Source organism: Silurus meridionalis, chromosome 26 (genome assembly GCF_014805685.1).
Source record: "Silurus meridionalis isolate SWU-2019-XX chromosome 26, ASM1480568v1, whole genome shotgun sequence".
Taxonomy (NCBI): Eukaryota; Metazoa; Chordata; class Actinopteri; order Siluriformes; family Siluridae; genus Silurus; species Silurus meridionalis.
Genome location: NC_060909.1, coordinates 1574525 through 1599511, shown reverse-complemented (window position 1 = coordinate 1599511; position 24987 = coordinate 1574525). Strand labels below are relative to the sequence as shown.

The 24987-nt window shown below is 42.2% G+C and overlaps 3 protein-coding genes across 4 annotated transcripts in view; 1 reads left to right on the top strand and 2 right to left on the bottom strand.

Annotated features, from left to right (window-relative positions):
- piezo1 (piezo-type mechanosensitive ion channel component 1) overlaps positions 1-8232 on the bottom strand; it is a 74021-nt gene extending 65789 nt beyond the window's left edge. The window contains exon 1 of one of the 2 annotated variants that reach the window (XM_046840544.1): positions 7598-8232. In XM_046840544.1, coding sequence (XP_046696500.1) covers positions 7598-7661 — 64 coding nt within the window. In that variant the 5' untranslated portion in view covers positions 7662-8232. The remainder of the gene's footprint in view (positions 1-7597) is intronic. The other variant, XM_046840543.1, reaches the window with a different exon arrangement.
- Positions 8233-8766: 534 nt separating this feature from the next.
- cdt1 (chromatin licensing and DNA replication factor 1) lies at positions 8767-15886 on the top strand. Its single transcript, XM_046840627.1, has 11 exons — positions 8767-8892; positions 11099-11927; positions 12887-12988; positions 13079-13314; positions 13514-13708; positions 13877-14022; positions 14130-14230; positions 14559-14747; positions 14874-15026; positions 15107-15308; positions 15391-15886. Exons 2-11 carry the CDS (start codon positions 11406-11408, stop codon positions 15552-15554), a joined length of 2010 nt encoding a protein of 669 aa, XP_046696583.1. The 5' UTR covers positions 8767-8892; positions 11099-11405; the 3' UTR covers positions 15555-15886.
- Positions 15887-16421: 535 nt separating this feature from the next.
- Positions 16422-23309, bottom strand: aprt (adenine phosphoribosyltransferase). Its single transcript, XM_046840628.1, has 6 exons — positions 23283-23309; positions 22963-23062; positions 21899-22002; positions 19328-19461; positions 17520-17598; positions 16422-16872 (listed from the first exon to the last, which is right to left on the bottom strand). The coding sequence occupies exons 2-6, from the start codon at positions 23052-23054 to the stop codon at positions 16736-16738; spliced, it is 546 nt and encodes a 181-aa protein (XP_046696584.1). The 5' UTR covers positions 23055-23062; positions 23283-23309; the 3' UTR covers positions 16422-16735.
- Between the last annotated feature and the right edge of the window lie 1678 nt (positions 23310-24987).

The window sequence follows — 24987 nt, the reverse complement described above, 5'->3', positions numbered from 1 at the left end:
AATCTCCAAAAAAATCTAGTGGAACATCTTCCTAGAAGAGTGGAGTTTACTTTAAGAGCAAATGGAGACTAAATGTGTGGAAAAAAGAAGCACATACCGATCTAGCGCTCAGGTGCCCACAAACGTGTCAGAGTGTATCGTACCTCATCTTTCATGAAATTTCTGCTCATTGGAATGTGTTAGTGCGGAATTCCTGACACTAAAAAGGGAAGGGTAGGAAGGGTTTGAACCAGTTTCTCTGGATGACGGTGAGTTCAGGAATGTAGAAGTTTTCAGAAACATCTCGAGTGATCAGGACTGAGGAGTCTGCGGAGTCTCGTCAACAAACTCACTGAACACATTCAATAAACTCATTTTCTTGCGTTTGTTTGTTTCACTTGCGATAGAAAAACAGCAAAGACGTGTTTTCACGTTGAAGAAACGAATGGAGAACCTGAAGGTCAGCGCGATGTTTAAATTCATTTACAATTTAAATATGTAAAGCGATTAATCTATCTGAAGTAGTTCGCACCTAATTAACAAATAACAGCGATGCAATTCCTTCATTAATAAGAGGACGTTTCAGGCTTTAATGCAGTATTGTGTGTTTATTAACATTCATGGAGTGTATTTTTGCTGTATGAACCCGACGGTGCACGAACTCCTCGATTGTAGTTCCTACTCGTTCCACACAGTCTTCTGCAGTCCGTATATAGAAGCACGTATAAAAACACGCCTGAGCTCCCTTTATATCCCCGAGGCTGTAGATTGTAGAGCGATGTGGAAACTTCGCAGCACAGTTCGAGGTTAATCGAGGTAAAGATCAAACGCAGAACCGTGTCGGGACTCGAGCGAGCGGGTTTCTTCCTCAGACGTGAACTTCTTGCGTATTTCTCTTGCGTGCGCCTTTCGAAACAATCCGTGCGAGATTCAACCTGCCCTGGTATTCTGCTGGTGATTCAGGAGAAACGACTTGGGGCCTGCAGGACTCCTTATTCCTTGTGTTGGAGACGTGTGACGTTTTAAAGCAAACGTGACTCGCCCGTGTGCTGGGAAGCTGCTTTTAACGTCATTCTGAAAGCTTTAGATGTGTTTCAACATGAAGGACCTCTAAAGGAATCATCTCTCAAAACAAGGAATCTGAATTTACAATAAAGCAGAACCTTAATAAACTCCATGAAGATGTTTTGCATGTGGTGGACTTGTATGGTAAATATGGGGATTTTAAGCAGCAGGTATACATCAAGACTGAGGTGGTGGAATGAACTTCTTCTAGATGAAGACCTTCCTCTTTACACTGCACTTCTTTTCCCTGTGTTTTGTGTCTTTGTGTAAAAAAGTGCTGTAATTAACCGAGTGAAAGCACTTGTGCACGTCTCTGTGGATAACGGCGTCTTCTAAATGCCTTCAATGTAAATTTCTTGGCACAAGATGAACTGGAGAAGAAAAAGAGGAATAGAATGAAAAACCGCAACGGCTTCATTAATAGTTGAACTCGTCAGTGCTGAGATGTGAGCGCTTAAAGGTTAAAGGTGATGATCCACAGCGAAGTGTGAGATCTTACACCATTTTAATGCTCTCCGCCTCACCTCGGGATCTTCTCATGCAAAATGAACATAACTGGATAATCCAGTGTGTGGCGCAAACTGTCCTTTACAGAATAATGAACAGATCAGAGTGCAGGACGATGTTACAACCTGACACACAGCTCACACAGCTCTCTCTCTCACTCTCTCTCTCTCTCTCTCTCACTCTCTCTCTCTCTCTCTCTCACTCTCTCTCTCACTCTCTCTCTCACTCTCTCTCTCACACTCTCTCACACTCTCTCACACTCTCTCACACTCTCTCTCACACTCTCTCACACTCTCTCACACTCTCTCACACTCTCTCACACTCTCTCACACTCTCTCTCAACCCGTTCCAGCTTCTCAGACCAATTTATTCCGTTCTGTGTTCTGTTCCTGGTTTCAGCCCACTGCTTTGGTCGCATGCAGACAAACAGATCCCATGAGACTGCTGTTGGGATGTTGGTTCTGGCAGATGTGATTCTCCACAGATGTGCACCAACTAGGCAGAAGTTAAATGCACCAGAGTGAAACACTAATACAGTCTGAATATCAGATAGAGCTGAGAGCAAATGTTTGCACACCCTTAGGACTGAGTACAAAAGAATGAAACTCGGAGGCGATATTTGCATTTTAAACGTGTTCTGATAAAAATACGAATTTTTTTTTACTGTATCATGAAAAACAAAAATGGACAAATGTTAATATATTTATTACAGAAAAAAAATGTGTCTGTCTCCCTTTTTGCCTGTCTGTCTCCATGTCTGCCTGTTCGTCGGTCTGTCTGTCTGCCAGACGGTCTCTCTGTATGTGTACTAGCAAAACTGTCTCTCTGTCTGTCCACTTCTCTGTTTGCTATCCTGCCTGTCTTTCTGTCGGTCTCCCTGTCCTTCTCACCCTCGGCCTGGAGGTCTGTCTCTCAATCTGTCTACCTGCCTGTCCATCTCTTTCGTTCTGTCTCTCTGTCTCTCTGTCCATCTAAATTCCTATTTATCTCTTCATCTGTTTGTCTCTTTGTCCATTTTTCTGGCCATCAGACTTCCTATCCATCTCTGTCCATCTTTGTTTCTCTGTCCATCTGAATTCCCATTTGTCCATCTGTCTCTCTGTCCATTGGAATTCCTATCTGTCTCTCTGTCCATCTGCCGGTCTATCTGTCTCTCCATCTTCCTGTGTACCTGCCTGTCTGTCTCTCTGTCCTTTGTCTTATCTCTCATCTCTCCATTAATGTTACACCTCCTTTCATCAGAAATGAGTAAAAAAAAAATCGAACAAATTCACACTCAATGTTTTTCAGGTTTTATCCACGTTTTCTCTTCTCATCACGTAATACTTTTTTTTGTGTAGTCATTAAATAAGACTTCCCCTTTCGGCTCTTTTGTCCTGGCACTTTTTTCCCAACATGTTCACTTGACCTACAATCTGTTGTTCCAGAGAACCCGGGTGTGGTGGTGTTATGGGGCAGAGGCAGTAATGTGGGTAAAAGCCTGCTGTTTACTGCTGCAGCCGTGGATCTGTAAACACACCACCACCACCACCACCACCACGCTGTGTCAGGTTCATATCTGTGTGTGTGTGTGTGTGTGTGTGTGTGTGTGTGTGTGTGTGTGTGTGTGTGTGTGTGTGTGTGTCTGTATTCCAAGCAAAAAAATGTAAGCCTTCAAGTCCATGACATGTTTTTACTCGCAGCTCTTTACAGGTCTGAACTTCCTCTGGAAAAAAACAAGAAAGAAAGAAAAAAGGAAAGAGAGATTTAAAAAGGAAAAACTCAAGAAGGAAAGCAAGAACAGTTAAAGAAAGAATGCTGAAAACACACACAAAGAGAGAAAGAGAGAGAGAGAGAGAGAGAGAGAGAGAGAGAGAGAGGAATGCTGTTATATACAGGGTTGTTGGAGAGGTCGGTCTGAAGGCCTCAGGAGAAGAGTTTACACTGCGGTGGTGTCGATTCTTTACTTTATTAATCCTCCTATTTGTACTCAAATACCAGAGATGCTTCAGGCTGTGTGTGTGTGTGTGTGTGTGTGTGTGTGTGTGTGTGTGTGTGTGTGTGTGTGTGTGTGTGTGTGTGATTGTGTGTATGAGAGAGAGACTAGCTGAAGGTCCTCCTGCACTGTTTGACTCCTGATCCGTGAACAAGAACATGCTCGATTGCGCCACATTGTCCTCTTCATCCTCATGATCATGTGGCTGTAACAGCAGGAATAACTCCAGACCTGATCAGATTGGAGAACACGGAGATACGCTGTGGTAATAACGGGCCGTGACTGTGCTGGCTGTGAGATGGTTCACGTTCTGATTAGGTGAGAATGATGATTAAAAACGTGTGAAAGAGCGAGGCGGCTCGTCCAATCAGGTCACGTTTTCATTCATCATCAGGAGGTGATTACACACCTGAGTGTCCATCTGAGAGAACTTTCAGTATTTCTGCTTCATCGTTCATCTTATACACACCTACTACTGACCACACACTACTGACCTCACACTACTGACCACACACTACTGACCTCACACTACTGGACCTCACACTACTGACCACACACTACTAAACCACACACTACTGACCACACACTACTGAACCACACACTACTAAACCACACACTACTGACCACACACTACTAAACCACACACTACTAAACCACACACTACTGACCTCACAAGTAAACACACTACTGACACCTCACACTACTAACCACACTACTGTACAGTGTACGAGTGCTCTCGAGCTCTCAGGAGCTCTTACGAGCCCACACTATCTATCTATCTAGTGCTCTCTGGCTTATTAGAGTGCTCCTGAGCCCAGAGGTGATCTCACGAGTGCTCCTGAGCTCATCTCGGTATCCATCACGACTGCAACTGATTTACTCTGATTTAAAATAAATAATAAATAAATAAATAAATAAATAAATACATTTTAACACGCTGGAAGTGTGAGGAACCGCACTGCTACAGAGGCAGAGACTGTGTGTGTGTGTGTGTGTTTACGAAATTAGAGCGCTTCTCTGCGCGTGTCCCAGAAACCTTTTGGTTTCCTGTAAAGTCACACAATGCCCTTGTGACAACATGAAGCCGCACACACACACACACACACACACACAAGCGCGCACGCTTTACCCACTTCCTGTGGCAACAGCAGCCCAGAAAACCAGGGTGAGCAGTATTGCAGCAGACGCTTCAGAACCAGACGGCGGTTTGGATGAAGGAGCAGAAACAGTGAAGGATAAAAACCCTCACGGCTCTTTGTGTTAAAGCTTCTTCAGGGTCGAGACGGTGACGGTGCAAACATCTGCTCAACTGAAACCAGGCCTCAGAAGACACAAGACAGAGCTTCAGCATGCAGGAGTGAAGATCTAAACATCACCCTGGAATTAAACTACCCCCAAAACACACACCTTGTAGCCCTAAAGTATTGGGACACCCGACTTTTCCCAGCCATACGTGGTTCTTCTCTAGACTATTCCCACAAAGTTGAAGGCACACAATAGGACGAGATGGAATGAACTAGAAGATCCAAACCTGACGATGCCCCTGTGCACAAAGCCAGCTCCATAAAGACCTTCTTAATATGGGTTGGAGTGGAAGATCTCCTGCTATAGAGCTCCAACCCTATTGAACACCTTTGAGATGAATGGATGGGAAAACTGACTGCACCCCAGACCTCCTCAGCTTCTGACCACGTTCTCTGATCAGGATGGTGAGAAAACAGGGTGTGTTTTGTTAAATAAATAAATGAATAAATAAATAAATAAATAACTCCTGCTTGCTATTTAAAGTTATGGTGGGTTTTTTTCACCCATAAATGCTTGTTAAAAAAGAGCACATTGGAGCAGAAGGTGGAAAATGTGAGCGCTGGACTGAACTGTACTCCGGGGCGGAACTCTTACAGGAAATCCAGAAAAATGGCAAATGTAAATGCTCGCATGAGACAGACAAGAAAACGGAGAAGAAAACGGATTGAGATCAGATCCAACAATCGCAGCACATAATTCAAATGTAAACCTTTTCTAAGAGGCTGATAATCAATAAAAATCACTGATTTCCAATAAATATCAGACCTGCAGCTAATAATCAAATCACACAATCAATAAAATATTAAAGCCAGTGGAATAAACAAACAAAATGTTGAGAAAGAAAGAAAGAAAGAAAGAAAGAAAGAAAGAAAGAAAGAAAGAAAGAAAGAAAGAAAGAAAGAAAGAAAGAAACAGGCAGAAAGACAGACAGACAGACAGACAGACAGACAGACAGACAGACAAAAGAAAGAAAGAAAGAGACAGACAGACAGAAAAGAAAGGAATAAAGAAAGAGAGAAAGAAAGACAGACAGACAGAAAAGAAAGAAAGAAAGAAAAATAGACAGAAAAGAAAGAAAGAAAGAAAGAAAGAAAGAAAGAAAGAAAGAAAGAAAGAAAGAAGACAGACGAAAGACAGGCAGACAGACAAGAATGAAAGAAAGAAAGAATGAAAGAAAGAAAGAAAGAAAGAAAGAAAGAAAGAAAGAAAGAAAGAAAGAAAGAGAGGAAAAGGAAAAACAGAAAAGAAAGAAAGAACAAACAAAAACGACTAAATCAAAACTCACAAAGTGTGTGTGTGCGTGTGTGTGCGTGCGCGAGTGTGCGTGTGCGTACTTGTGTGTGTGTGTGCGTGTGTGTGCGTGCGCGAGTGTGTGTGTGTGTGTGTGTGTGTGTGTGTGTGTGTGTATAAAACCACTTCTACAGATCAGCGTTGAGGAGAAGAATATCTACAGTAGAATATCTCCAGGATGGAGGACTGAAGGTAATGAGGCTGATCTGGATGTTCTCCGTGAGAACGTTCACGTGTGTGATGATATAACGGTGCACTCAGGAACACGTGTCTCCAGGCGGTAAATCATCAAAAAATAAAAAGGTGTATTTTATTTTACAACTATTATAATCAAACCGGTTTCTCTGCCCCTCACACCTCATCCATCACAGCCGTGAGCGTCAGTCACGTGAGCCACAGGAAGAATGATCTATTAGATCATTCATCAAGGTCATTCAAGGGTAAACTGTTAATGTTTACCACCATGTATGTGTGTGTATATATTATATATATATATAGCTGTTCATTAATATTGGCACCCGGGGGGAAATATGAGCTAAAATAAATGACCATGACGTCCTTTCAGGCACGTATGATCTTTATATAAAGCTAAATTTGGTTCTTCTCCAAACTCTTCCCACAAACTTGGAGGCACAAGATTGTGTAGAACGTCTTTAGATCCTGTAAAATAAAATTCTCCTTTCCCTTGGTCAACCAGAAGACCTAAACCCGTTCCAGCATGACGATGCCCCTGTGCACAAAGCCAGCTTTATGAAGACCTGCTTTACAGGGTTTGAGTGGACGATCTCCTGGAAGATTTAAAGCTCTAAATTCTATCGAACACAACAAATGTGAACTCTGACTGCACCCCAGACCTTCTCACCTACATCAAATTCTCCACAAAATCTAGCGGAACATCTTCCCAGAAGAGCGAAGCTTATTAAAAGCAAACGTGGACTAGATAAAGAAACACATATCAACATTATGGTCAGGTGTCCACAAACTTTTGGTGTGTTTAGTCCATATATAAAAAAGCCTACGTGAGGTTGGACCTCTAAAGGCGTGTCTTCCTGTGGTTTAGTTTACGAGCCTGGACGTTTATCACAAACTCGTTACTGAGAAATTCCTGGAGCACGTTTACGTTTCTGAATGTTGTAACTTGGTTCTTCTCCTTTCTGGAGGGTTCCAAGGTTTTGTTTTTCCAACTAATACTCTTATTTCTCTCTAGAGAGTAAAAATAAGTCTATAAAAGAGGACTTGTATTGATCCATATTCCTTCAGGACACTTTGCATCCTGGTCACCTGTTCAGGTGCATTTCAAAAACGTTTTCTGAGGAACTCTGTAGATACCTACACATCAGGTCTAGGAGTGCTAGTGTTCATGAGGCTGATATCAATAAAGTCTGGAGATCTCTACATTATTCCTGAACACATCATCATCATCATCATCATCATCAATAGAGCACACAAAGCTGATGGAGAAGATCAGGCTTTTACCTGCCAGCAGTGCAGTGGGCAGCAGGACGCAGTAGAGCAGGCCACAGATCGCCTGCAACTCCATCAGAGGCAAACACTACCTCCAACCAGGACACACACACACTCCACACACCACACACACTCTCTCATAGTGTCTCCCAGTCACCATAATCCAGAGCTTTCCTGCTCCACATGCTCCGCATGCTCTTCCCTGGTTCTCCTCTCCAGCAGCTGATTGAAGACCACCACCTGTCAGATGTCCAGAAGGTGTGGAAGGAGCCTTCAGATATTCACACCTTTAAGAATAATCCCGAATCCGACTTTTTCAGGTTTTGTCCAAGTTGCAAGTCGGTTTTTTTTTTTCTCCTTCCAGCTCTGTGTAGGAGAAAACCTGAAACTTCTCCAGCACTCGATACAAACTTTCTCTTCCCAGTGTAACACCACCGGGGCAGAGCTCTGAACACACACACAGCAGGAGGGAGGACACACGCGATCACAGAGGAAACCTGGCGGGAAAAACGCAAAGCTGTTCGGCGCGTTTCATCTGTAACTAGTTTAACTTTAATCTTAGTTCCAGCGCGCGCGCTGCGATCCGCTCAACGTGGAGCCTCGCGAGGGAGTCGTGTTCCGAAGCCTCGTCTTCAAACGACTCTTTTAACTGAATCGATACTTAGGAATCGACTCCTCTGACAAATTGATTTTAAATGCTAATGATTTATATTTTCTACTCAAAATTATTGTGTGTCCTGCTCGACTTTTTAAACTGTATAATAATTAGAATGAATAAAAATGTAAAAGTAGACCATTCTGGATTTGTTTATTCATATTTTAAATGTTTAATTAACGATCCATTTGCATGTATGTTTACAGTGTAATTAATAAGTGCAGCTTTTTGAAAGAAATAATTTGGATTTGGATCTTGTCTGGATTATAATCCTGCCTTCTGTGCGGATTTAATGTGCAAAGCAAACCGACTCTCTCAAAACGATTGGTTAGAATGAGTCAAATCGAGCCGAAACGAATCAGTGAGTCATATCCTCCGTCGCCATGGCAACGTTCCAAAACCATGCACACATTATTAGAATGAAATGTTATATCTATATATTTCTATAAAAAAAAAAAAAGGTTGCAGGTTTCAGGTGAATGTCGGGCCAACGTGACGTCACAGATGCCGGTGGTGACTGTGGAGAAGAAAAAACTCTGTGAAGAAACCTTGAGAGGAACCAGACTGAAAACAAACCCTTTCCTCATCCTCAACATCAAATGTCCATTTATTAAAGTTCCAGTATTGTTGAGGTTCTGCTCAGTGATCACAGGTAAATGCAGAACTGTTCATGCAGACTGTAGTCCTGAGCACATTGAGGAAGGATTTGGACTGTAATGAATATAAAGAGTCTGCTACAAAGTTCTCGAGTTGCTCAGTAACTTCATGGATCTTTAGCATGTTGATGTAAAACCATTCCCAGCTGCACAAAGTGGTTCTGATTACTTTGTACAGTTGTGTATACAATGTACAAATCTCATATTACACATTTATATAATCCCATATTTCTCTACAAATATTTTGTTTTACACATCACATACATTGAGATATATAGATATATTCTGATCATACCTGCGCAACAGGTTCTACACATTTGCATTGTGTGGAGCCTTTATATTCATTTATATATATATATATAATATATTTACATATTATTATTATTATTATGCACTGGTCAGTTTGTGCAATATGAATATTTGCACTTATAGATGATGAATTGCCTGCTGTGTATCTATTCTGTGCAAGAACAATTAATCTATCTATCTATCTATCTATCTATCTATCTATCTATCTATCTATCTATCTATCTATCTATCTATCTATCTATCTATGTACTGTATTTATCTCTTTCTATCTATCTATCTATCTATCTATCTATCTATCTATCTATCTAGCTCCCTCTCTCTCTCTCTCTCTCTCTATCTATCTATCTATCTATCTATCTATCTATCTATCTATCTATCTATCTATCTATCTATCTATCTATCTATCTATCTATCTATATCTATCTATCCTACTTCAGCCTTCCATCATGTTTTATGCATGTGACTGTCACATGGCTGCATGCTTTTGTTGCTCAGGTTATATACAGACTCGTTCTCTCTGTGTACTTATGGGTGAAACACACAGAACTTTGAATGATCCCGTGCTTGAAAATATTCTTTAAACTGTTATAAACTCTTGCAACTTAATTCCTTCAGAAACCTCATGGTCTTGGTGTGCTTTCACTGCCTGTAATGTGACGTGATGTGATTTATCCTGGTTCTCTGGCGCCCCCTGGTGATCACAACATGAACTCTAAATGTTGAAGGGAATACAGTATACACATTTTCCAGAAAGTGCAGAATCTCCTATAGGGATTTTCACACAAATGTCTAAAATTGAAAAAACATCCTGCATCTGAAAGACCGAGGAAATCAGCCAGGATCCTCTGAGCAGACATGAAGGCTGAAGTAACTCAATGAATCGCTCTTCACATCAGGATCCACTCCTTTCAGCCCAGAACATGGGACACAGGCTATCAGACTGACTATAGAGAGAAAAAAGAAACCAGGTGACAGGAGTAGGACCTGACGTGGTCTCCTCTCTCAAGATTAGACGTATTGACAATGCTGCGGTGCTTTTCTGCTCATCACAGTGATAAAGAGTGATTGTTTGAGTTACGATAGCATTCCTTCGCATATCAAACCAAAGTGGCCATTTTCCTCTGACCTCGCCCATTAATCATGATCAGTAATGTGGTTTCTCACACCATTTTGTTTGTGTAAGCTCTACAGACTATTATGTGTGAAAATCCCAGCAGGAGATTAATTGTTCTGCTGCTGTCACATGATTGGCAACAAGATAACTCCATGAACATATACACCGTGGCCAAAAGTTTGTGTACACCTGAGTATTGAGCAATGAGCTTCTTTTTGAGGGTCTCATTCTACATTTAGTCTCCATTTGCTCTTATAATGAGCTCCGCTCTTCTGGAAAAATGTTCCACTAGATTTTATGGAGATTTGTGCTCATTCAGCTACAAGGGTGTTAGTGAAGTCAGGTGCTGATGTAGGTGAGGAGGTGAGGAGCTCTGGGGTGCAGTCAGCATTTACATTCATCCCAAATGTGTACAAAAGGGTTTGGAGCTCTATAGCAGGAGATCTTCCACACACTTTCAACTCATGTAAAGCAGATCTTAAAGGAGCTGGCTTTGTGCACAGGGGCATCGTCATGCTGGAACAGGTTTTGGGTCTCCTGGTTCAAGTGAAAAGATAATTTCATGCTACTGCATCCAAAGACACCTGATACAATAGTGTGGGAAGGAACCACATATGGATTGGGTGTCCCAATACTTTTGGACATATAGTGTATGTAGTCGTGTGTTCCTAATAATGTGGACAACACACACACATATGTTGTTTATTATTATTATTATTATTATTATTATTATTATATATTATTTTTTGTTTTGTTTTCTTACTCCCTACACTATACAGGAGTGCAAACCAACGGGCTTTAGGACCAGGTAGACTACAATCGCCTCAAACCAGGCAGCCAATCGGAGCTCACGCTGCAACGTAAACCCCTCGCGTCCAATCACATGCATGCGTGCACGGCGTTTGATCAACGCGACGACCAATCAGAGAGCTCTGAGCGCGTCTAGACCCTGACTACAAAGGTCACGTGGTAGCATTTCGCGGCAAAGTTTTATAGTGTACTGGGGGTGAAGTTTGTTCAACAGCTCCACAAGCTGCAGGTCTGCGGTGGTTCTCCGGTGGGTTTCTGCTTGTTTCACAGGCAGCCATGGCTCAGGCTCGGGTCACTGATTATTTCTCACAGTCCAAGAGAGCAGGTGTCGAACGGACCCTGCGATCGAAGTCCCAAAAACCAGGCGCTGGAGAGGAGAAGGTGTCTGAGAGGAACATCTCCACAACAACAACAAGGAGAAAGCCGCAGAGGAGCAGCCGCTCCGCACGCACACCGCTCATCGAGGACCCCGAACAGCTCCGGCACGTACAGGAGGAGTTCCTCAGGGTGATCGATGAGGCCGTGTCTGCACCCGATCACTCCGAGGGCAAGACGGAGCTCCGGAGCTCGGAGAAGGAGCCCGAGTGTCCCCGGACCCCGAAAAGGAATTCTACCGAGGCGGAGTTCGATCTCAGCTCGGCCGTGTTCTCCTCCGCCACCGAGCAGCACAGCACGGCGAAAAAGAGGCTCCGGTTGGCGGCCACGAAGCAGCTGGACACGGCCAGGAGCGCTGAGGAGACCGGGAAGAAAACAGCCAGGAAGAAGCTCGTGCTTTCCAAACACGAGGAAACCGAAAAGGTATCGATTTATTGTGAAAACTATCAAATTATATTTTTTTTCGATATTTTTCAGCTTTTAATCAAATCCTAACAAACGTTTGTATTCGTCTGGGCGGCCATATTGGATTCGGACCGAACCGTAATCTCGGAGTTAAATCTCGCGATATTTCAGCGAGACGAATTAATACGAGTCTCGACTTTAGAGAAGTTTTGAGTTCTTTCTAATTCTAAAGTTCTCACTGCTACAAACCGCGTCGTTGAGTTAAAAAGAGATCAAATATCATTCCAGTAAAAGTACAAAAGTTTTTGCCATGTACTAAAGTATCCAAAGTAGTGATTTATTATAACTATAATGTTCCTTTTATCATATTTATCACAAGACTCTTCACTTAATCACCTCAGTTTATGTGAAAAGACTCGAATGTGACTCTCAGCACACTGATCTATTAATAGAATGATATGAAGGACTCAAACACTGATCTATTACAATGATCATGAGCTTCAAAATAAATCATGTAAATGAGGTCACGTGTGTTGTGGTAAGTTCAAGTCTGGAGTTTCTTCATCATTTAATCCTCCAGAATGTTCTGCTGATGCAGAACTGTATGTTGATCAGTAGATACACCGAGCGCCGATCAGAACACGATCCGTTTGGTGTCCTGATAATTTACTTCATTTAAAACCCCGCAATTACTTTAAAACGTTCGCATGAATATTTAGTCTTCATTAATAATAAACATTTGCATACATTTGCATAAAGCATCAATATTTGATCAGAGTATTAAAAACCTAAAAAGTATTAATTTAAGGTGCCAATCATGTGATTAATCACGATTTAAATTTATTAATTGATTGACCGCCCTGAGATCACCTTTTTATATAAAATAAAAATTCACTGGTTTATTAAACAATAAGTACAACTTCATCTTCATCACTGATCAGATGATGACCTGCTCACCCCTAATGTTTTGTATGTAGGAACCGGTCAGTCCAGCCGTCCCGAAAGATCAGAAAGGTGTAGATTCGAAAGCCTCACCTGCGAACACTGTGAGCGCTCCCAAGCAGTCTAACGCCAACAAGGTACGCCGCACGGAGTTCCACTTGACCACAGGGTTTTCTTCATTCCCCCGATTCGTCCTAATCAGCTGCTGTGTTTCTGACATATTCCAGAAAACGTTTTCCAGAGACGACGTGGTTTCGTTGAAGGCTCGTCTGCAGAAGCTGAAAGGACGCGCCGAGGAGACGAGTTCCCCGAACCCGGCGCCCGTGTCTGCTCTCGCTGAGCTCAAAGCCCGACTGGACAACGCCAGAGAGCTCGCAGCCAAAGCACAGCAGAGGAAGGAGGAGAGAGCGGTCGAGGAGGAGAGAAGCAAAGAGGAGGAACGAGACCACAAAGTGGATGAAGGGTAATTTATTTATTTATTTTACGATCATGTTCTCGAAGTGCATTTCGTTGGTCAGACGTTTTGCCTAGAATATGAACTCGAACCACAAGAAGAAGTTTCACCATTTTCTCAATCCAAACTCTGGTCATCCATCAGGTTTCATCACATCTTAATCACAACCATTGGTGGTTTTTTTTTTTTTTTTTTTTTATAATTTCAGTGAAAAGCTTCCTGCGTATCAGCGCTACCACACACTAGCTCAGGACGTTCCTCCAGGCCTCACGCTGCCCTTCAAATACAAGGTCTTAGCAGAAATGTTCCGCAGCATGGACACCATCGTCGGCATGCTCTTCAACCGCTCGGAGACGGTCACCTTCGCCAAGGTCAAACAAGGAGTCCAAGACATGATGCACAAGTAAGATGACTTCATGTTGAACTCTCTCCTCATCGTGTCAATCTTGAACGCCATCCTGATTTAAGTTTTAAGATCTTTTCATTTTTGTGATGTTTATTATTATTATTTCTTCTATACTTGGAAAATGCTTTTTGAGCTCAATTAGATCAAAACGATTTCGTTCTCCAGGCGTTTTGAAGAATCTCACATCGGACAGATCAAGACGGTTTTTCCTTCAGCCTACGTCTTACGGCAGGAGAAAAACATCCCGACCTTCAGCTCGACGCTGAAGAAATCCACCTACCAGCTCACCGTGGAGCCGCTCATCGATGAAGGTGAAGACCTCCTTACAGTCGCTTTTATCTACCACACACACACACACACACACACACACACACACACACACACAATCCTGTACTCAAGAGCTTTTTGTTTACTGCAGGAACACACGGCGTCCGTCCCGTCCTGTCTGCTACTCGTCTGCTGGAGAGGAGAAGCACATTTCATCAGAACCTGGTTGAAATCGTCAAGGGACACCATAAGGTCGGGATTCATCCACTTTTTAGACCCCATTTGCTCTTAAAATAACCTTCACTCTTCTGGGAAGATGTTCCACTAGATTTTGTGGAATGGGGTGCACACAGGGTATTGTGGTGCTGGAACAGGTTTGGGTCTCCTAGTTCAAAGTTCATGCTTCTTCATCTCCACGTTTGTGGTAACAGTTTGAGAAAGAACCACATATAAAGAAATGTATAAATGTATGGAACACGTCCCTTTCACGTGAACACGAGTGGCTCAGGATCCGTACGGATCAAGTGGGTTCTGTTGCGTCACTGATCTAAATAATGACGTGCGCTCACGTGTCTTGCAGGTCTTCCTAGCTTCGCTAAACCCCCCTGTAGTCGTCCCTGATGATAAATTGACCCGCTGGCACCCCAAATTCAACGTGGACGAGGTGCCCAACATCCTGCCCAGCGACTTTCCGCAGCCTCCGCAGACCGAGAAGCTCACCACGGCTCAGGAAGTTCTGGACAGAGCTCGTGCCCTCATGACCCCAAAGGTAAATGTAATGCCGAGGCATGAGCTGAAATCTTCACTCTTTTCAGCACACCTTCTGTCTACATACCCAAACACTTTCTTTGTTCTCCGAGATCAAAGTAACGATGTTCTCCGGCTCTTTTCTCAGATGGAGAAGGCTTTGGCCAACATGGCCTTGAAGACGGCCGAGGCGGCGTGTTCAAAAGACAGCGAGGCTCCGGGAGCAATGTTAAAACCAGCGACGACACCCATCCAGACTCCTGGTGCCCTCAAAGGAGTGTCTCAGTCCCTGCTAGAGAGAGTAGGTGTCTCATCTGGGTGGAGAAATTTGGTTCCAACCAGAGAATTTCCTGGGTTTATAATTTTTTATCATTTTCTCAGATCCGGGCTAAAGAGGCTCAGAAGCTGCAGGTGACGATGACCCGGAAACCCGAGCAGGAGGAGCGTCTGGGGATGATGTCACGCCTGCCGGAGATGGCCAGGATCCTGAGAAACGTCTTTGTAGCGGAGAAGAAGCCGGCACTGATCATGGAGCTGGCCTGCAATCGCATGATCGCCAGCTATCGCTCTTCTCTCAGCGCAGGTGAGTCCTCCAGAGATACGCAGATAAGAGATTTTTTTTTTTCTTTTATACGTCGTATTTATGGATTTATTTTTTTAATCAGGTGAAATGGAGAAACATCTGCGTCTGCTGGTGGAGCTGGCTCCGGAGTGGCTCTCGCTGCATCCCATCAGAAAGGACTTTTACCTTAAGCTGAACAAGAACACCAACATGCACCTGGTTCTGGATAAGCTGAATCAGAAGATGAAGGAAGAAGAGAGGCTCTGAGGATGGCATGTGCAATGGGACGATTCACTGTTTTTTTTTTATTTTTTTATTTTTTTAAATCCCCGGACTGGATACAGTGTGAGTTCCTCCATGTTTTGAAGGTCAGGAGATGGATGGAGAAGTGGGAGTGTGTGAGAGCAATGTTTATAACTGGATGTAGCAGTTGGTGTGCATAGTGTAATTTTTTTTTTTTTTTATCATCTTGAACAGTTTGTTAAAGTTTCTTTTTTTGAGCTCATGTTCGAGACTTGAGGGTCCAGTAGAAGCTCATTGGACGAGTTGAGTCTGATTTTGATAAATGGACATTTAATAAACAAGCTGTTTTCCAACTCCGTCTGATTTAACAGTTCCGATTATTCCAGAACTTTCAGTGAATAATTTTCAGACTTGCAACAAAGCTTAGTGTATAAACTGTACAGAAGAGAATTTTACATAGAGGGCGCTGTTGTGCAAATAAGGTCACAGACTACAATGGTCATAAAATCTTTTATTCTTGTAATCTTAGATTAAAATTTTTTTTTTTTACATGGTGTGAAAAATGAAGCACAAGGATACATTTTATTCAAGGTTTTGGGATTAAACAGAGACTTTATCACAAATGTAGATGGATTGTGTGCATGTCGGTGTTTTGCTCATCGTTAATTAGCAAATAATTAAATTTATTAGCAAATAATTAATAAAAAAAGTTTTAAGCAGCCTAAAATTTATTCCCTCTAGTCATTATAAGAAGGAAATCAGTCTTTTCCCAAAAACGTGTGTAAACGTGTCCAGTACGTGCAATCTGTAATTAAATGGTTGATAAATGAGGCCTGCTGATGGTCAAGTGGACATGAACCCGAGTGAAACTAGGACCATGCGAGACGCACATTTGACACCATTATAAGATTTTATTTTCAGTACGAATTCTACAAAATTCAAGTCCAGTTCAAGACAAATATAGTAAACAATCACATGTGCATGCATCATATCTCCTGCAAAAACAATATGCATATAAAAAAATTACAGCAGAGCACTGTTCATCTCTCAGCTGGAGGCGCGAGGATCGCTACGTCTGTGACACGTGAACATCGTTTCCTATTGAGTGCAAACGTAATTAAAAAGACAAAATACAGACAATAAAAAGGAATCAACCAGATGCACGTGTACGTATTGCTCTGTGGACATGTGGAATGCGTCCTGGTTCAGCACTGTAAAAGAGAAAAGACGGGGACGGGGAGTTTTTCTGCCCCGCTGAGGTCCTTCAGCTCGATCACCACCAAGCAGCCGAGTATCTCAGCCTTCTGCATCTTCATCAGCTCGCACGCTGCATGCAACGTTCCTGTGGAACACACAGGGCAGTAGTTATAACGGGGACGGAGAACGCCAAAATCCACAGCTAGCTAAATGCATCATCAGGCCACCAAATGGATCTTTTGCTATGTTTCCGCACGGACGGATTTGATTGCCGGATGTCTGAACATAGATTCTGAATACTGCAGACAAGAGCTGGAGTTTTGGAGATGTTCTGACCCAGTCGTCTAGACGTTACAATTAGTTAAACTCACAAATCCCTACACTCGCCCATTTTTTCTGCGTCTAACATCTTTGAGGACAAAATGATGGAGATCATCAATGTTATATATCGAACATCTTGACATTCCCCGTCCAACCTGCACCAGCATGAGAGGATTTCCCATAAAGAATGCCAGAAGATCCCTAAATCCTGGTGTGTAAAGCTTACCGAGTAAAGGGTCTGAACACTTATGGAAAATTTTAGACATTTCTAGAATTTAGTTTTCACTTTGTCATCATGGGTTTGGGGGTCACGTCCCGCTCACTGTCTTTAGCGGATACTCCTCTGATCCCTGTGCACTAGATAAAGCTCTCGTCTCTTCTCTGTGGTTTGAGAGAGAAGGTTTCACTTATGCAGGGATGAGAGAAGCACACATGCTGAGCGCATCGATGAACGCTTGCTGATCTACACACCTCCTGTAGCCAGCAGGTCGTCGATGAGGAGAACTTTCTGTCCCGGTTGTACAGCGTCAGCCTGAATCTCCGCCTCGGCCTGCGATACACAACCACAACAGAATAATGAGATGATCATGACCATGGTTTCATCAGAGTTCTTCATACTCTGCTCACTGCTTCACATCAACATGCTGCAAATTGTCTTAAAACCTTAAAATACACACAATCAAGAAACAATACAATTCAACAAATCATCACTAGAACTTTCGGAAAAGACCCTATGGCCAAAAGTTTGTGGACAGTTCCGTATGTGCTTCCTTTTGAACATCCCATTCCATATTTAGTCATTCCGAGAGATCTGAGATTCATTCAGCTACGAACGTGTTAATAAAGTCTGGTCCTGATCAAGGTGAGAAGGTGAGGAGGTCAGGAGGCCTGGGGTGCGGTCAGCGTTCACAATAATCCCAAAAGGTCTTGGGGTCAGAGCTCTACAGCAGGAGATCTTCCACACACTTCCAAACCATGTAAAGCAGATTACATGGAGGTGGCTTTGTGCGACTTTTATTAATAAATGACAATCTGAACGAGCAGTTAGAAGTCCAGTCTCTTATCGTCGAGCTTCCAGCACCACCACCATATCAGCCAGGGGGTTTCATCATTTATTAACTAAAATGCTCTTCAGAACCTGACGCAGCACTCACGCTCATCCACACAATCGTGCAAGCAGGGTGTCACAGCACGTGTTCACGTTATCGTCAGAATATCGATGCTTCTGGTCTGGGTTTATAATCTAACGATATGGCCGAAAGTATAAGTAAGTACATGAGGCTCACAGATCTGAAGGCACACAATTGTGTAGGAACGTCTCTAGATCCTGGAGCATAGAATTTTGCCTCCGCTTGAACTAGGAGACCTGAACTTGAGCACAAAGCCAGCTCCATGAAGATCTACGGAGGTTGTTATAAGAGCAAATAAAGACTAAATGTGGAATGGGATGTTGAAAAAGAAGCACATCCTGATCCTACACTTAAGCTTTTATCGTACACTGGAGAAGAGAATCTAAAAAACAGATAAATACATGCTACAATAAGAAGATTAATCATATAATGAACGACTTGATGGAATGTGCCACACCCTTTTTCCTTTCTTCTTTCTCAGACAGAGCTCACCTAGCAACACGCTCCTCCGTGCTGGAATCAGTCGCTAGGCTAGACTGACTCGAGCGTTGTGGTTTCAGGTGCTCTCCTCACTAATGGCATTACTTCAAATTGAACCTTTCACATCAGTGTCTGGATCTGGAAGTCCCATGAGACCTTCCCAGTGGTTCTTCCCATCACTCCATGTGGTTCCAACAGGTACGGGATTGTCCCATGGGCTGCTCCTGTACTGTCTGCGTTTCGGAGTGTCGTCTGGTGTGGTTTGATTTTACTTCAGTTGATTGAATGTTTGCTCTTACATGGTCCTCACAAAACCATACATACACCCCCCCATACCTTTATCAGTGGTACAGTCCTAGCAGCACTTATGAAGGAACATGGTGGTCTCTAAATGTGGGATCTTGTACATTGAGATACGTTTTAATATTCTGCCATTTCTTTCCTTTGGACATCTTTTGCCTTGATCATCATGTCATACACATTACTGGCTTTATTGTTTTCCCCATCTGTAAAGGTACTCAGGTGTGTGTGTGTGTGTGTGTGTGTGTGTGTGTGTAGGAACTATGGTTTATGTATTATTGCTTCAAAATGTGAAAATTCTCCTAAAAATGCAGTGTCATCGATTAATGCTTCTCTGAAGAACTGAGAGACAAACACAAGGATCCTCACCTTGGCGTACTCCAGGGTGTACCCTACAGACACCGTCGGACCAGGAAGTTTCCCTTTCTTTCGCACCAAGACGAAGCCGATTCCCAATCTCTGTGCCAGAAGTGGCCCAAATAAAAAACCACGAGCTTCCAGACCTGCAAAACAATACAAAAAAAAATAGTGACATCATGGAGAAAAATGAACTGAGACTCTGCACAGAAACCCCAGGCTGTAGCTTTCGATTCATTCAACAGTTTTAAACATGTGGATGAACATCAGATGATCGGAATTACTCGGAAAGTCCCTTCGGTTGTTAAGCAATACACCACTGAATCTGACAAGTCAGCAATAAGCAATAAAAGGCTTCAATTTTGCTACAAAAAAGATTGGACTCTGATCTAATTAAAAAAAGGTCATGTGGTCGCATGAGTCTGGATTTATCCTGTTTTAGAGTGATGGAGGCTTCAGGGTAAGAAGTGTTGCGAATAAAGTGACGCACCAAACATTGTCAGTTCCTAACAAACAGGCATGTGGGGGCAGTGGTACGATCCGGGGTCGCCTCAGCTGTTCAAGTCGAGGTTTATATTAGATTACCAAAAAAAAAAAGAAAATCGATGACAAAAATATTGACCACCACCAGATCCAAACCAGAGTCCAGACCTTAATCCTGGTGAGAATCTTCGAGATGTGGTTTATGCAGTGATATTTATAACTCTGGTACCGAAACGATGACACGGCATGGGATAGAAAACGAGCGTAAATCTTTCATGAGTTATTAGAAGGGTGAAGAATTGACCTTCACCATTACAATACGCTGCTCTAGGAGGAACGTTCTTCAACGGCTTTTAAAGCTCGTAAAAACAATCCAGGAAAAGGCAGTTATCTTCACGCTGATGCCGAGCATCGGAACGAGTCGTGCGTAGGAATCGGCTACTTCCTATAAACGCTACGATGCGAGAAACCGCAGTAGGACAAAGGCCGACACTTGATTGAGCAGGTTCATTGAGTGGTGCTGTTTATGGCGAACATCACTGTGGAAAAAAAACAAGACCCAATGAGAAATGTGTGTCAAACACTCGCTCTGGAGATCATCAGGGACCTGATTAATCAGCAAATAGTTTTTAAAAATAGACACTGGATTAAAATAAATGAATAAATAAATAAATAGCCCTCCATGTGAATTAGTTCTGAACTTTAATTAATTAATTAATATAAATAAATTCGTATGAATATAATTATTTGCATAATTATTAAGGTATATAAATGCAATCAAACAAAACTGAAACAAAATATATATATATATATATATATATATATATATATATATATATATATATATATATAAAATTATATAAAATTATAATAATAAAAAAATAAAATAAATAAATAAAAACACTTAAAGCACGATATACAGCACGTGGTAACAGTGATTAACCTCTAGAGGCTGTATAACGCAACCAGGAAAAACTATCTATCAGTCGACCTTTAAATAGAACACATGCCCAATCACACCCAATTTCATTCCATACCACCAACTAATGGCTCCTTTAGCTTGATGGAATAATATTCAGGCTGTAGGCTATTACAAATCTCTACCAGGAACATTCAGCATCCCTGAGCTCCACCACCACTTCTCCGTGCCCCCAGCACTATACTACCTCCGCATCTGACCTACAAGTTTGACCTGATCGACTTCATCCAGTTTTAAATTATACATCAACAAAAGGCTCTAATGGCACAGAATGTGCTGCATGTTCCTCTTCTTTATTTTCAGAAGTGTTAGGAGACATTTCCTTCATCCCTTCACCTCCACAGCAATGTCACACTGATTGATGATCTCGCCCTTGTCCGACTTCTTAACGGTAACAACTGCTTCTCGTTTGGTCTGAAAGTGTGTGTGGTCACTGCAGTGTGTTTCAGCATGCAGCAGGATCACCGGGGAAAACGGATGAAATAATGGTCATAAAGTCTGTGGTGAGACGTTCTGGAGCTTCACGTTCATTCCATGAGTGCATTATAAACCACACTGTTCTTGTTTTTTAGGTTCCCTTTCCCGGTTCTTTTCTGCAGATTCATCACCCAGACACCATCCAGCTTCCCCAGGGGAAATATTCCTATGGCACCTAAGGAGAACCTTCTGAATTTGTGTCTGAAAGACAGCTATGTGCAGGAACATCTCAAATCAGCTACAGAACATCAGCCTGTCTTCCTACAAAACTCACATGACTACAGAGCTCCAGTAAGGTTTCATGAAAGGAACATGTTAATTTTACTGAGGACCAACATGTCCTTCACTGTCGCTACTAGATCTCTCTGGTTTTCTTCTTCAGAGTTCCTCAGGGTTGCTACACAAAACCAAAGGCCATTGTGCTTTTTTTTTGTTGGTTTGGACGTCCCACTTGAGGTCAGTTCCATATATTTCAAATTTCTGGACACCTAAGCATAAGTTTGGTATGTCCTTTTAGAAGATCCCATGCCATTTATTCTCCATTTGCTCTTATAATAAGCTCCAATCTTCTGGAAAGATGTTACACTAGATCTTGTAAACATTTGTACAGAAGCACAAAGGTGTTAGTAAAGTCCAAGTCTCACCCACGATGAGTTCAGTGTGTGGATGCTTCTGCCTCACATGCTCCTCAAACAGATCGATAACTGCAGCCAGGGCTTTGGGTTCCTTCAGAATCGGGCAGATATCCCTGAAATAAACGTGAAGCGGATTAGAATCAACTCCAATCAACCATTCACCTCTCACCTGAGAGCACGCTAAGCCTGGACCCTACACGTGTGTACAGAACCTTACACGTGTAAACACAACCCTAGATGTGTGTACAGAACCTTACACGTGTAAACACAACCCTAGATGTGTGTACAGAGCTTACACGTGTGTACATAAATCCTAGATGTGTGTACAGAACCTTACACGTGTAAACACAACCCTAGATGTGTGTACAGAGCTTACACGTGTGTACATAAATCCTAGATGTGTGTACAGAACTTTACACGTGTAAACAGAACCCTAGATGTGTGTACAGAACCTTACACGTGTAAACAGAACCCTAGATGTGTGTACAGAACCTTACACGTGTAATCAGAACCCTAGATGTGTATATACAGAACCCTACACGTCTGTACAAAACCCTAGATGTGTATATACAGAACCTTACACGTGTAAACAGAACCATAGATGTGTATGTACAGAACCTTACACGTGCAAACAGAACCATAGATGTGTATGTACAGAACCCTACACGTGTGTACAGAACCCTTGATGTGTATGTACAGAACCCTACACGTGTGTACAGAACCCTTGATGTGTATGTACAGAACCCTACACGTGTGTACAGAACCCTTGATGTGTATGTACAGAACCCTACACGTGTGTACAGAACCCTTGATGTGTAAGTACAGAACCTTACACGTGTAAACAGAACCCTAGATGTGTATATACAGAACCCCACACGTGTGTACAGAACCCTAGATGTGTATATACAGAACCTTACACGTGTAAACAGAACCCTAGATGTGTATATACAGAACCCTACACGTGTGTACAGAACCCTTGATGTGTATATACAGAACCCTACACGTGTGTACAGAACCCTAGATGTCTGTACAGAACCTTACACGTGTGCATTTCTCTCAGACATGAGACTCACTTGAACACGATGCCCTGGACGGGAAAATCAGGGACATTCCGGACATGCTGCAGGATCAGGTCCAGTCTGTGTACACGTGAATCTTCCGCCATGTTCCACACTGTAAGATAAAACGGGGGACGCGTCTCAAATCCACTTCCGGTTTCATTCTCCCTACGTAGTGAACACACCTAAAGGGCGGTGTCCCAATTATTACAGTTCTGTACCGGCTATTAGAGGCTGCGACAAAGCAATTAGAATAAAATAAAGTTATAAAAACTGTTAAAAAGATTGTTTATAATAAATTTTTAATTAAAATGATAAATGTTATCTGCGCTCACCGAGTTTCCGGTTACACTGCCGTTCTATGTGCAGGGGGCGGGGCCTGACTGTGCTTTACTCTGATTGGCTGGTGAGATTTTGACGGACAGATTTTTGAAGAAGAGATGAATACTGAATAGAGTTACGCTCGTGTGTGTGTGTGTGTGTGTGTGTGTGTGTGTGTGTGTGTGTGTGTGTGTGTGTGTGTGAAAATATAGAAAAGTATAAAAAGTATAATTAAAGTATTTAAAAATAGGAATAAAATAAACATATTTATCTTTTTCTACTTCTTTTTCTACTTCTTCTTCCTCTTTCGGCTTCTCCCACTAGAGGGCGCCACAGCGGATCATCCGTCTCCATACCCCCTGTCCTCTACATCTGCCTCTTTCGCACCAACTACCTGCATGTCTTCCCTCACCACATCCATAAACCTCCTCCTTGGTCTTCCTCTTTTCCTCCTTCCTGGTGTCTCCATCCCCAGCATTCTCCTACTGATATCCCCCATGTCCCTCCTCTGCACATGTCCAAACCATCTCAATCTCTCCTCCCTCACCTTGTCTCCAAAACGTCCTACATGCGCTGTCCCTCTAATAAACTCATTTCTAATCCTCTCCATCGTCGTCACTCCCAACGAAAACCTCAACATCTTCAGCTCTGCTACCTCCAGCTCCACCTCCTGTCTTTTACTCAATGCCACTGTCTCTAAACCGTACAACATCTCAGGTCTCACCACAGTCCTATAAACTTTCCCTTTATATTTATAAAATACTATAAAATATTGTATATATGCTGTATAATATATACACAAGAAGAAGACAGGGATGGAGATGTATATAACATACACAGATGACGTCATAACATTCTGAGTGGTGAAGTGAAGAACACTGATGATCTTCATCATGGCACCTGTTAGTGGGTGGATTTATTTATTAGGCAGCAGGTGAACATTTTGTTCTCAAAGTTGATGTAAGAAGCAGAAAAAATGGGCGTAAGGATTTGAGTGAGTTTGATAAATTGAGATGTCTAGACGTCTGGGTCAGAGCATCTCCAAAACTGCAGCTCTTGTGTGATGTTCCTGGTCTGCAGTGGTCAGAATTGATCAAAAGTGCTCCAAGGAAGGAACAGTGATGAACCAGTCATTCTCTGTGTTTGCCTTCAAGGAGCAGAAGAGTCCATTGTTGGGATGGTGGTGGTCCTTCACTATCTTCTATCCACTTGCTGTTGATGTCCTGCATGTGTGTGTGTGTGTGTGTGTGTGAGAGAGTTCAGGACCACGTGATGGATTACAGTGTAGTGCTCGTGATTAGAAGAGTAGATTATACAGTACACAGTGGTTTATAAATCAGCTCTGGATGGTGACTGAGCAAAACTAAACACACCCCTGTGTTTATTCAGACCTCACTAATGTACAGTGTGAATTTCTTGGAAATCAGCGAACGTCACATTTGGCATGCAAAAAAAACTCGTAATATTTTTCTCAAATAATAATTTATAATTTCTCAAAGAATTATTAATGAACTATATTCAGCCCAGAAATAAATAATCACCAAATTATTGAATTAAATAAATCATGTTTTGTCTAGAAAAGCAAAAACATCATTATTATTGTTGTTTTTTTATTATTTTACAATTATATGTTTATTTAATTAAAAAGTTTTCTTTTTATATTATAAATTATTTAGTGTTTTCTTCTTCCTGTTTATTATTATTCATTATTATTACCAG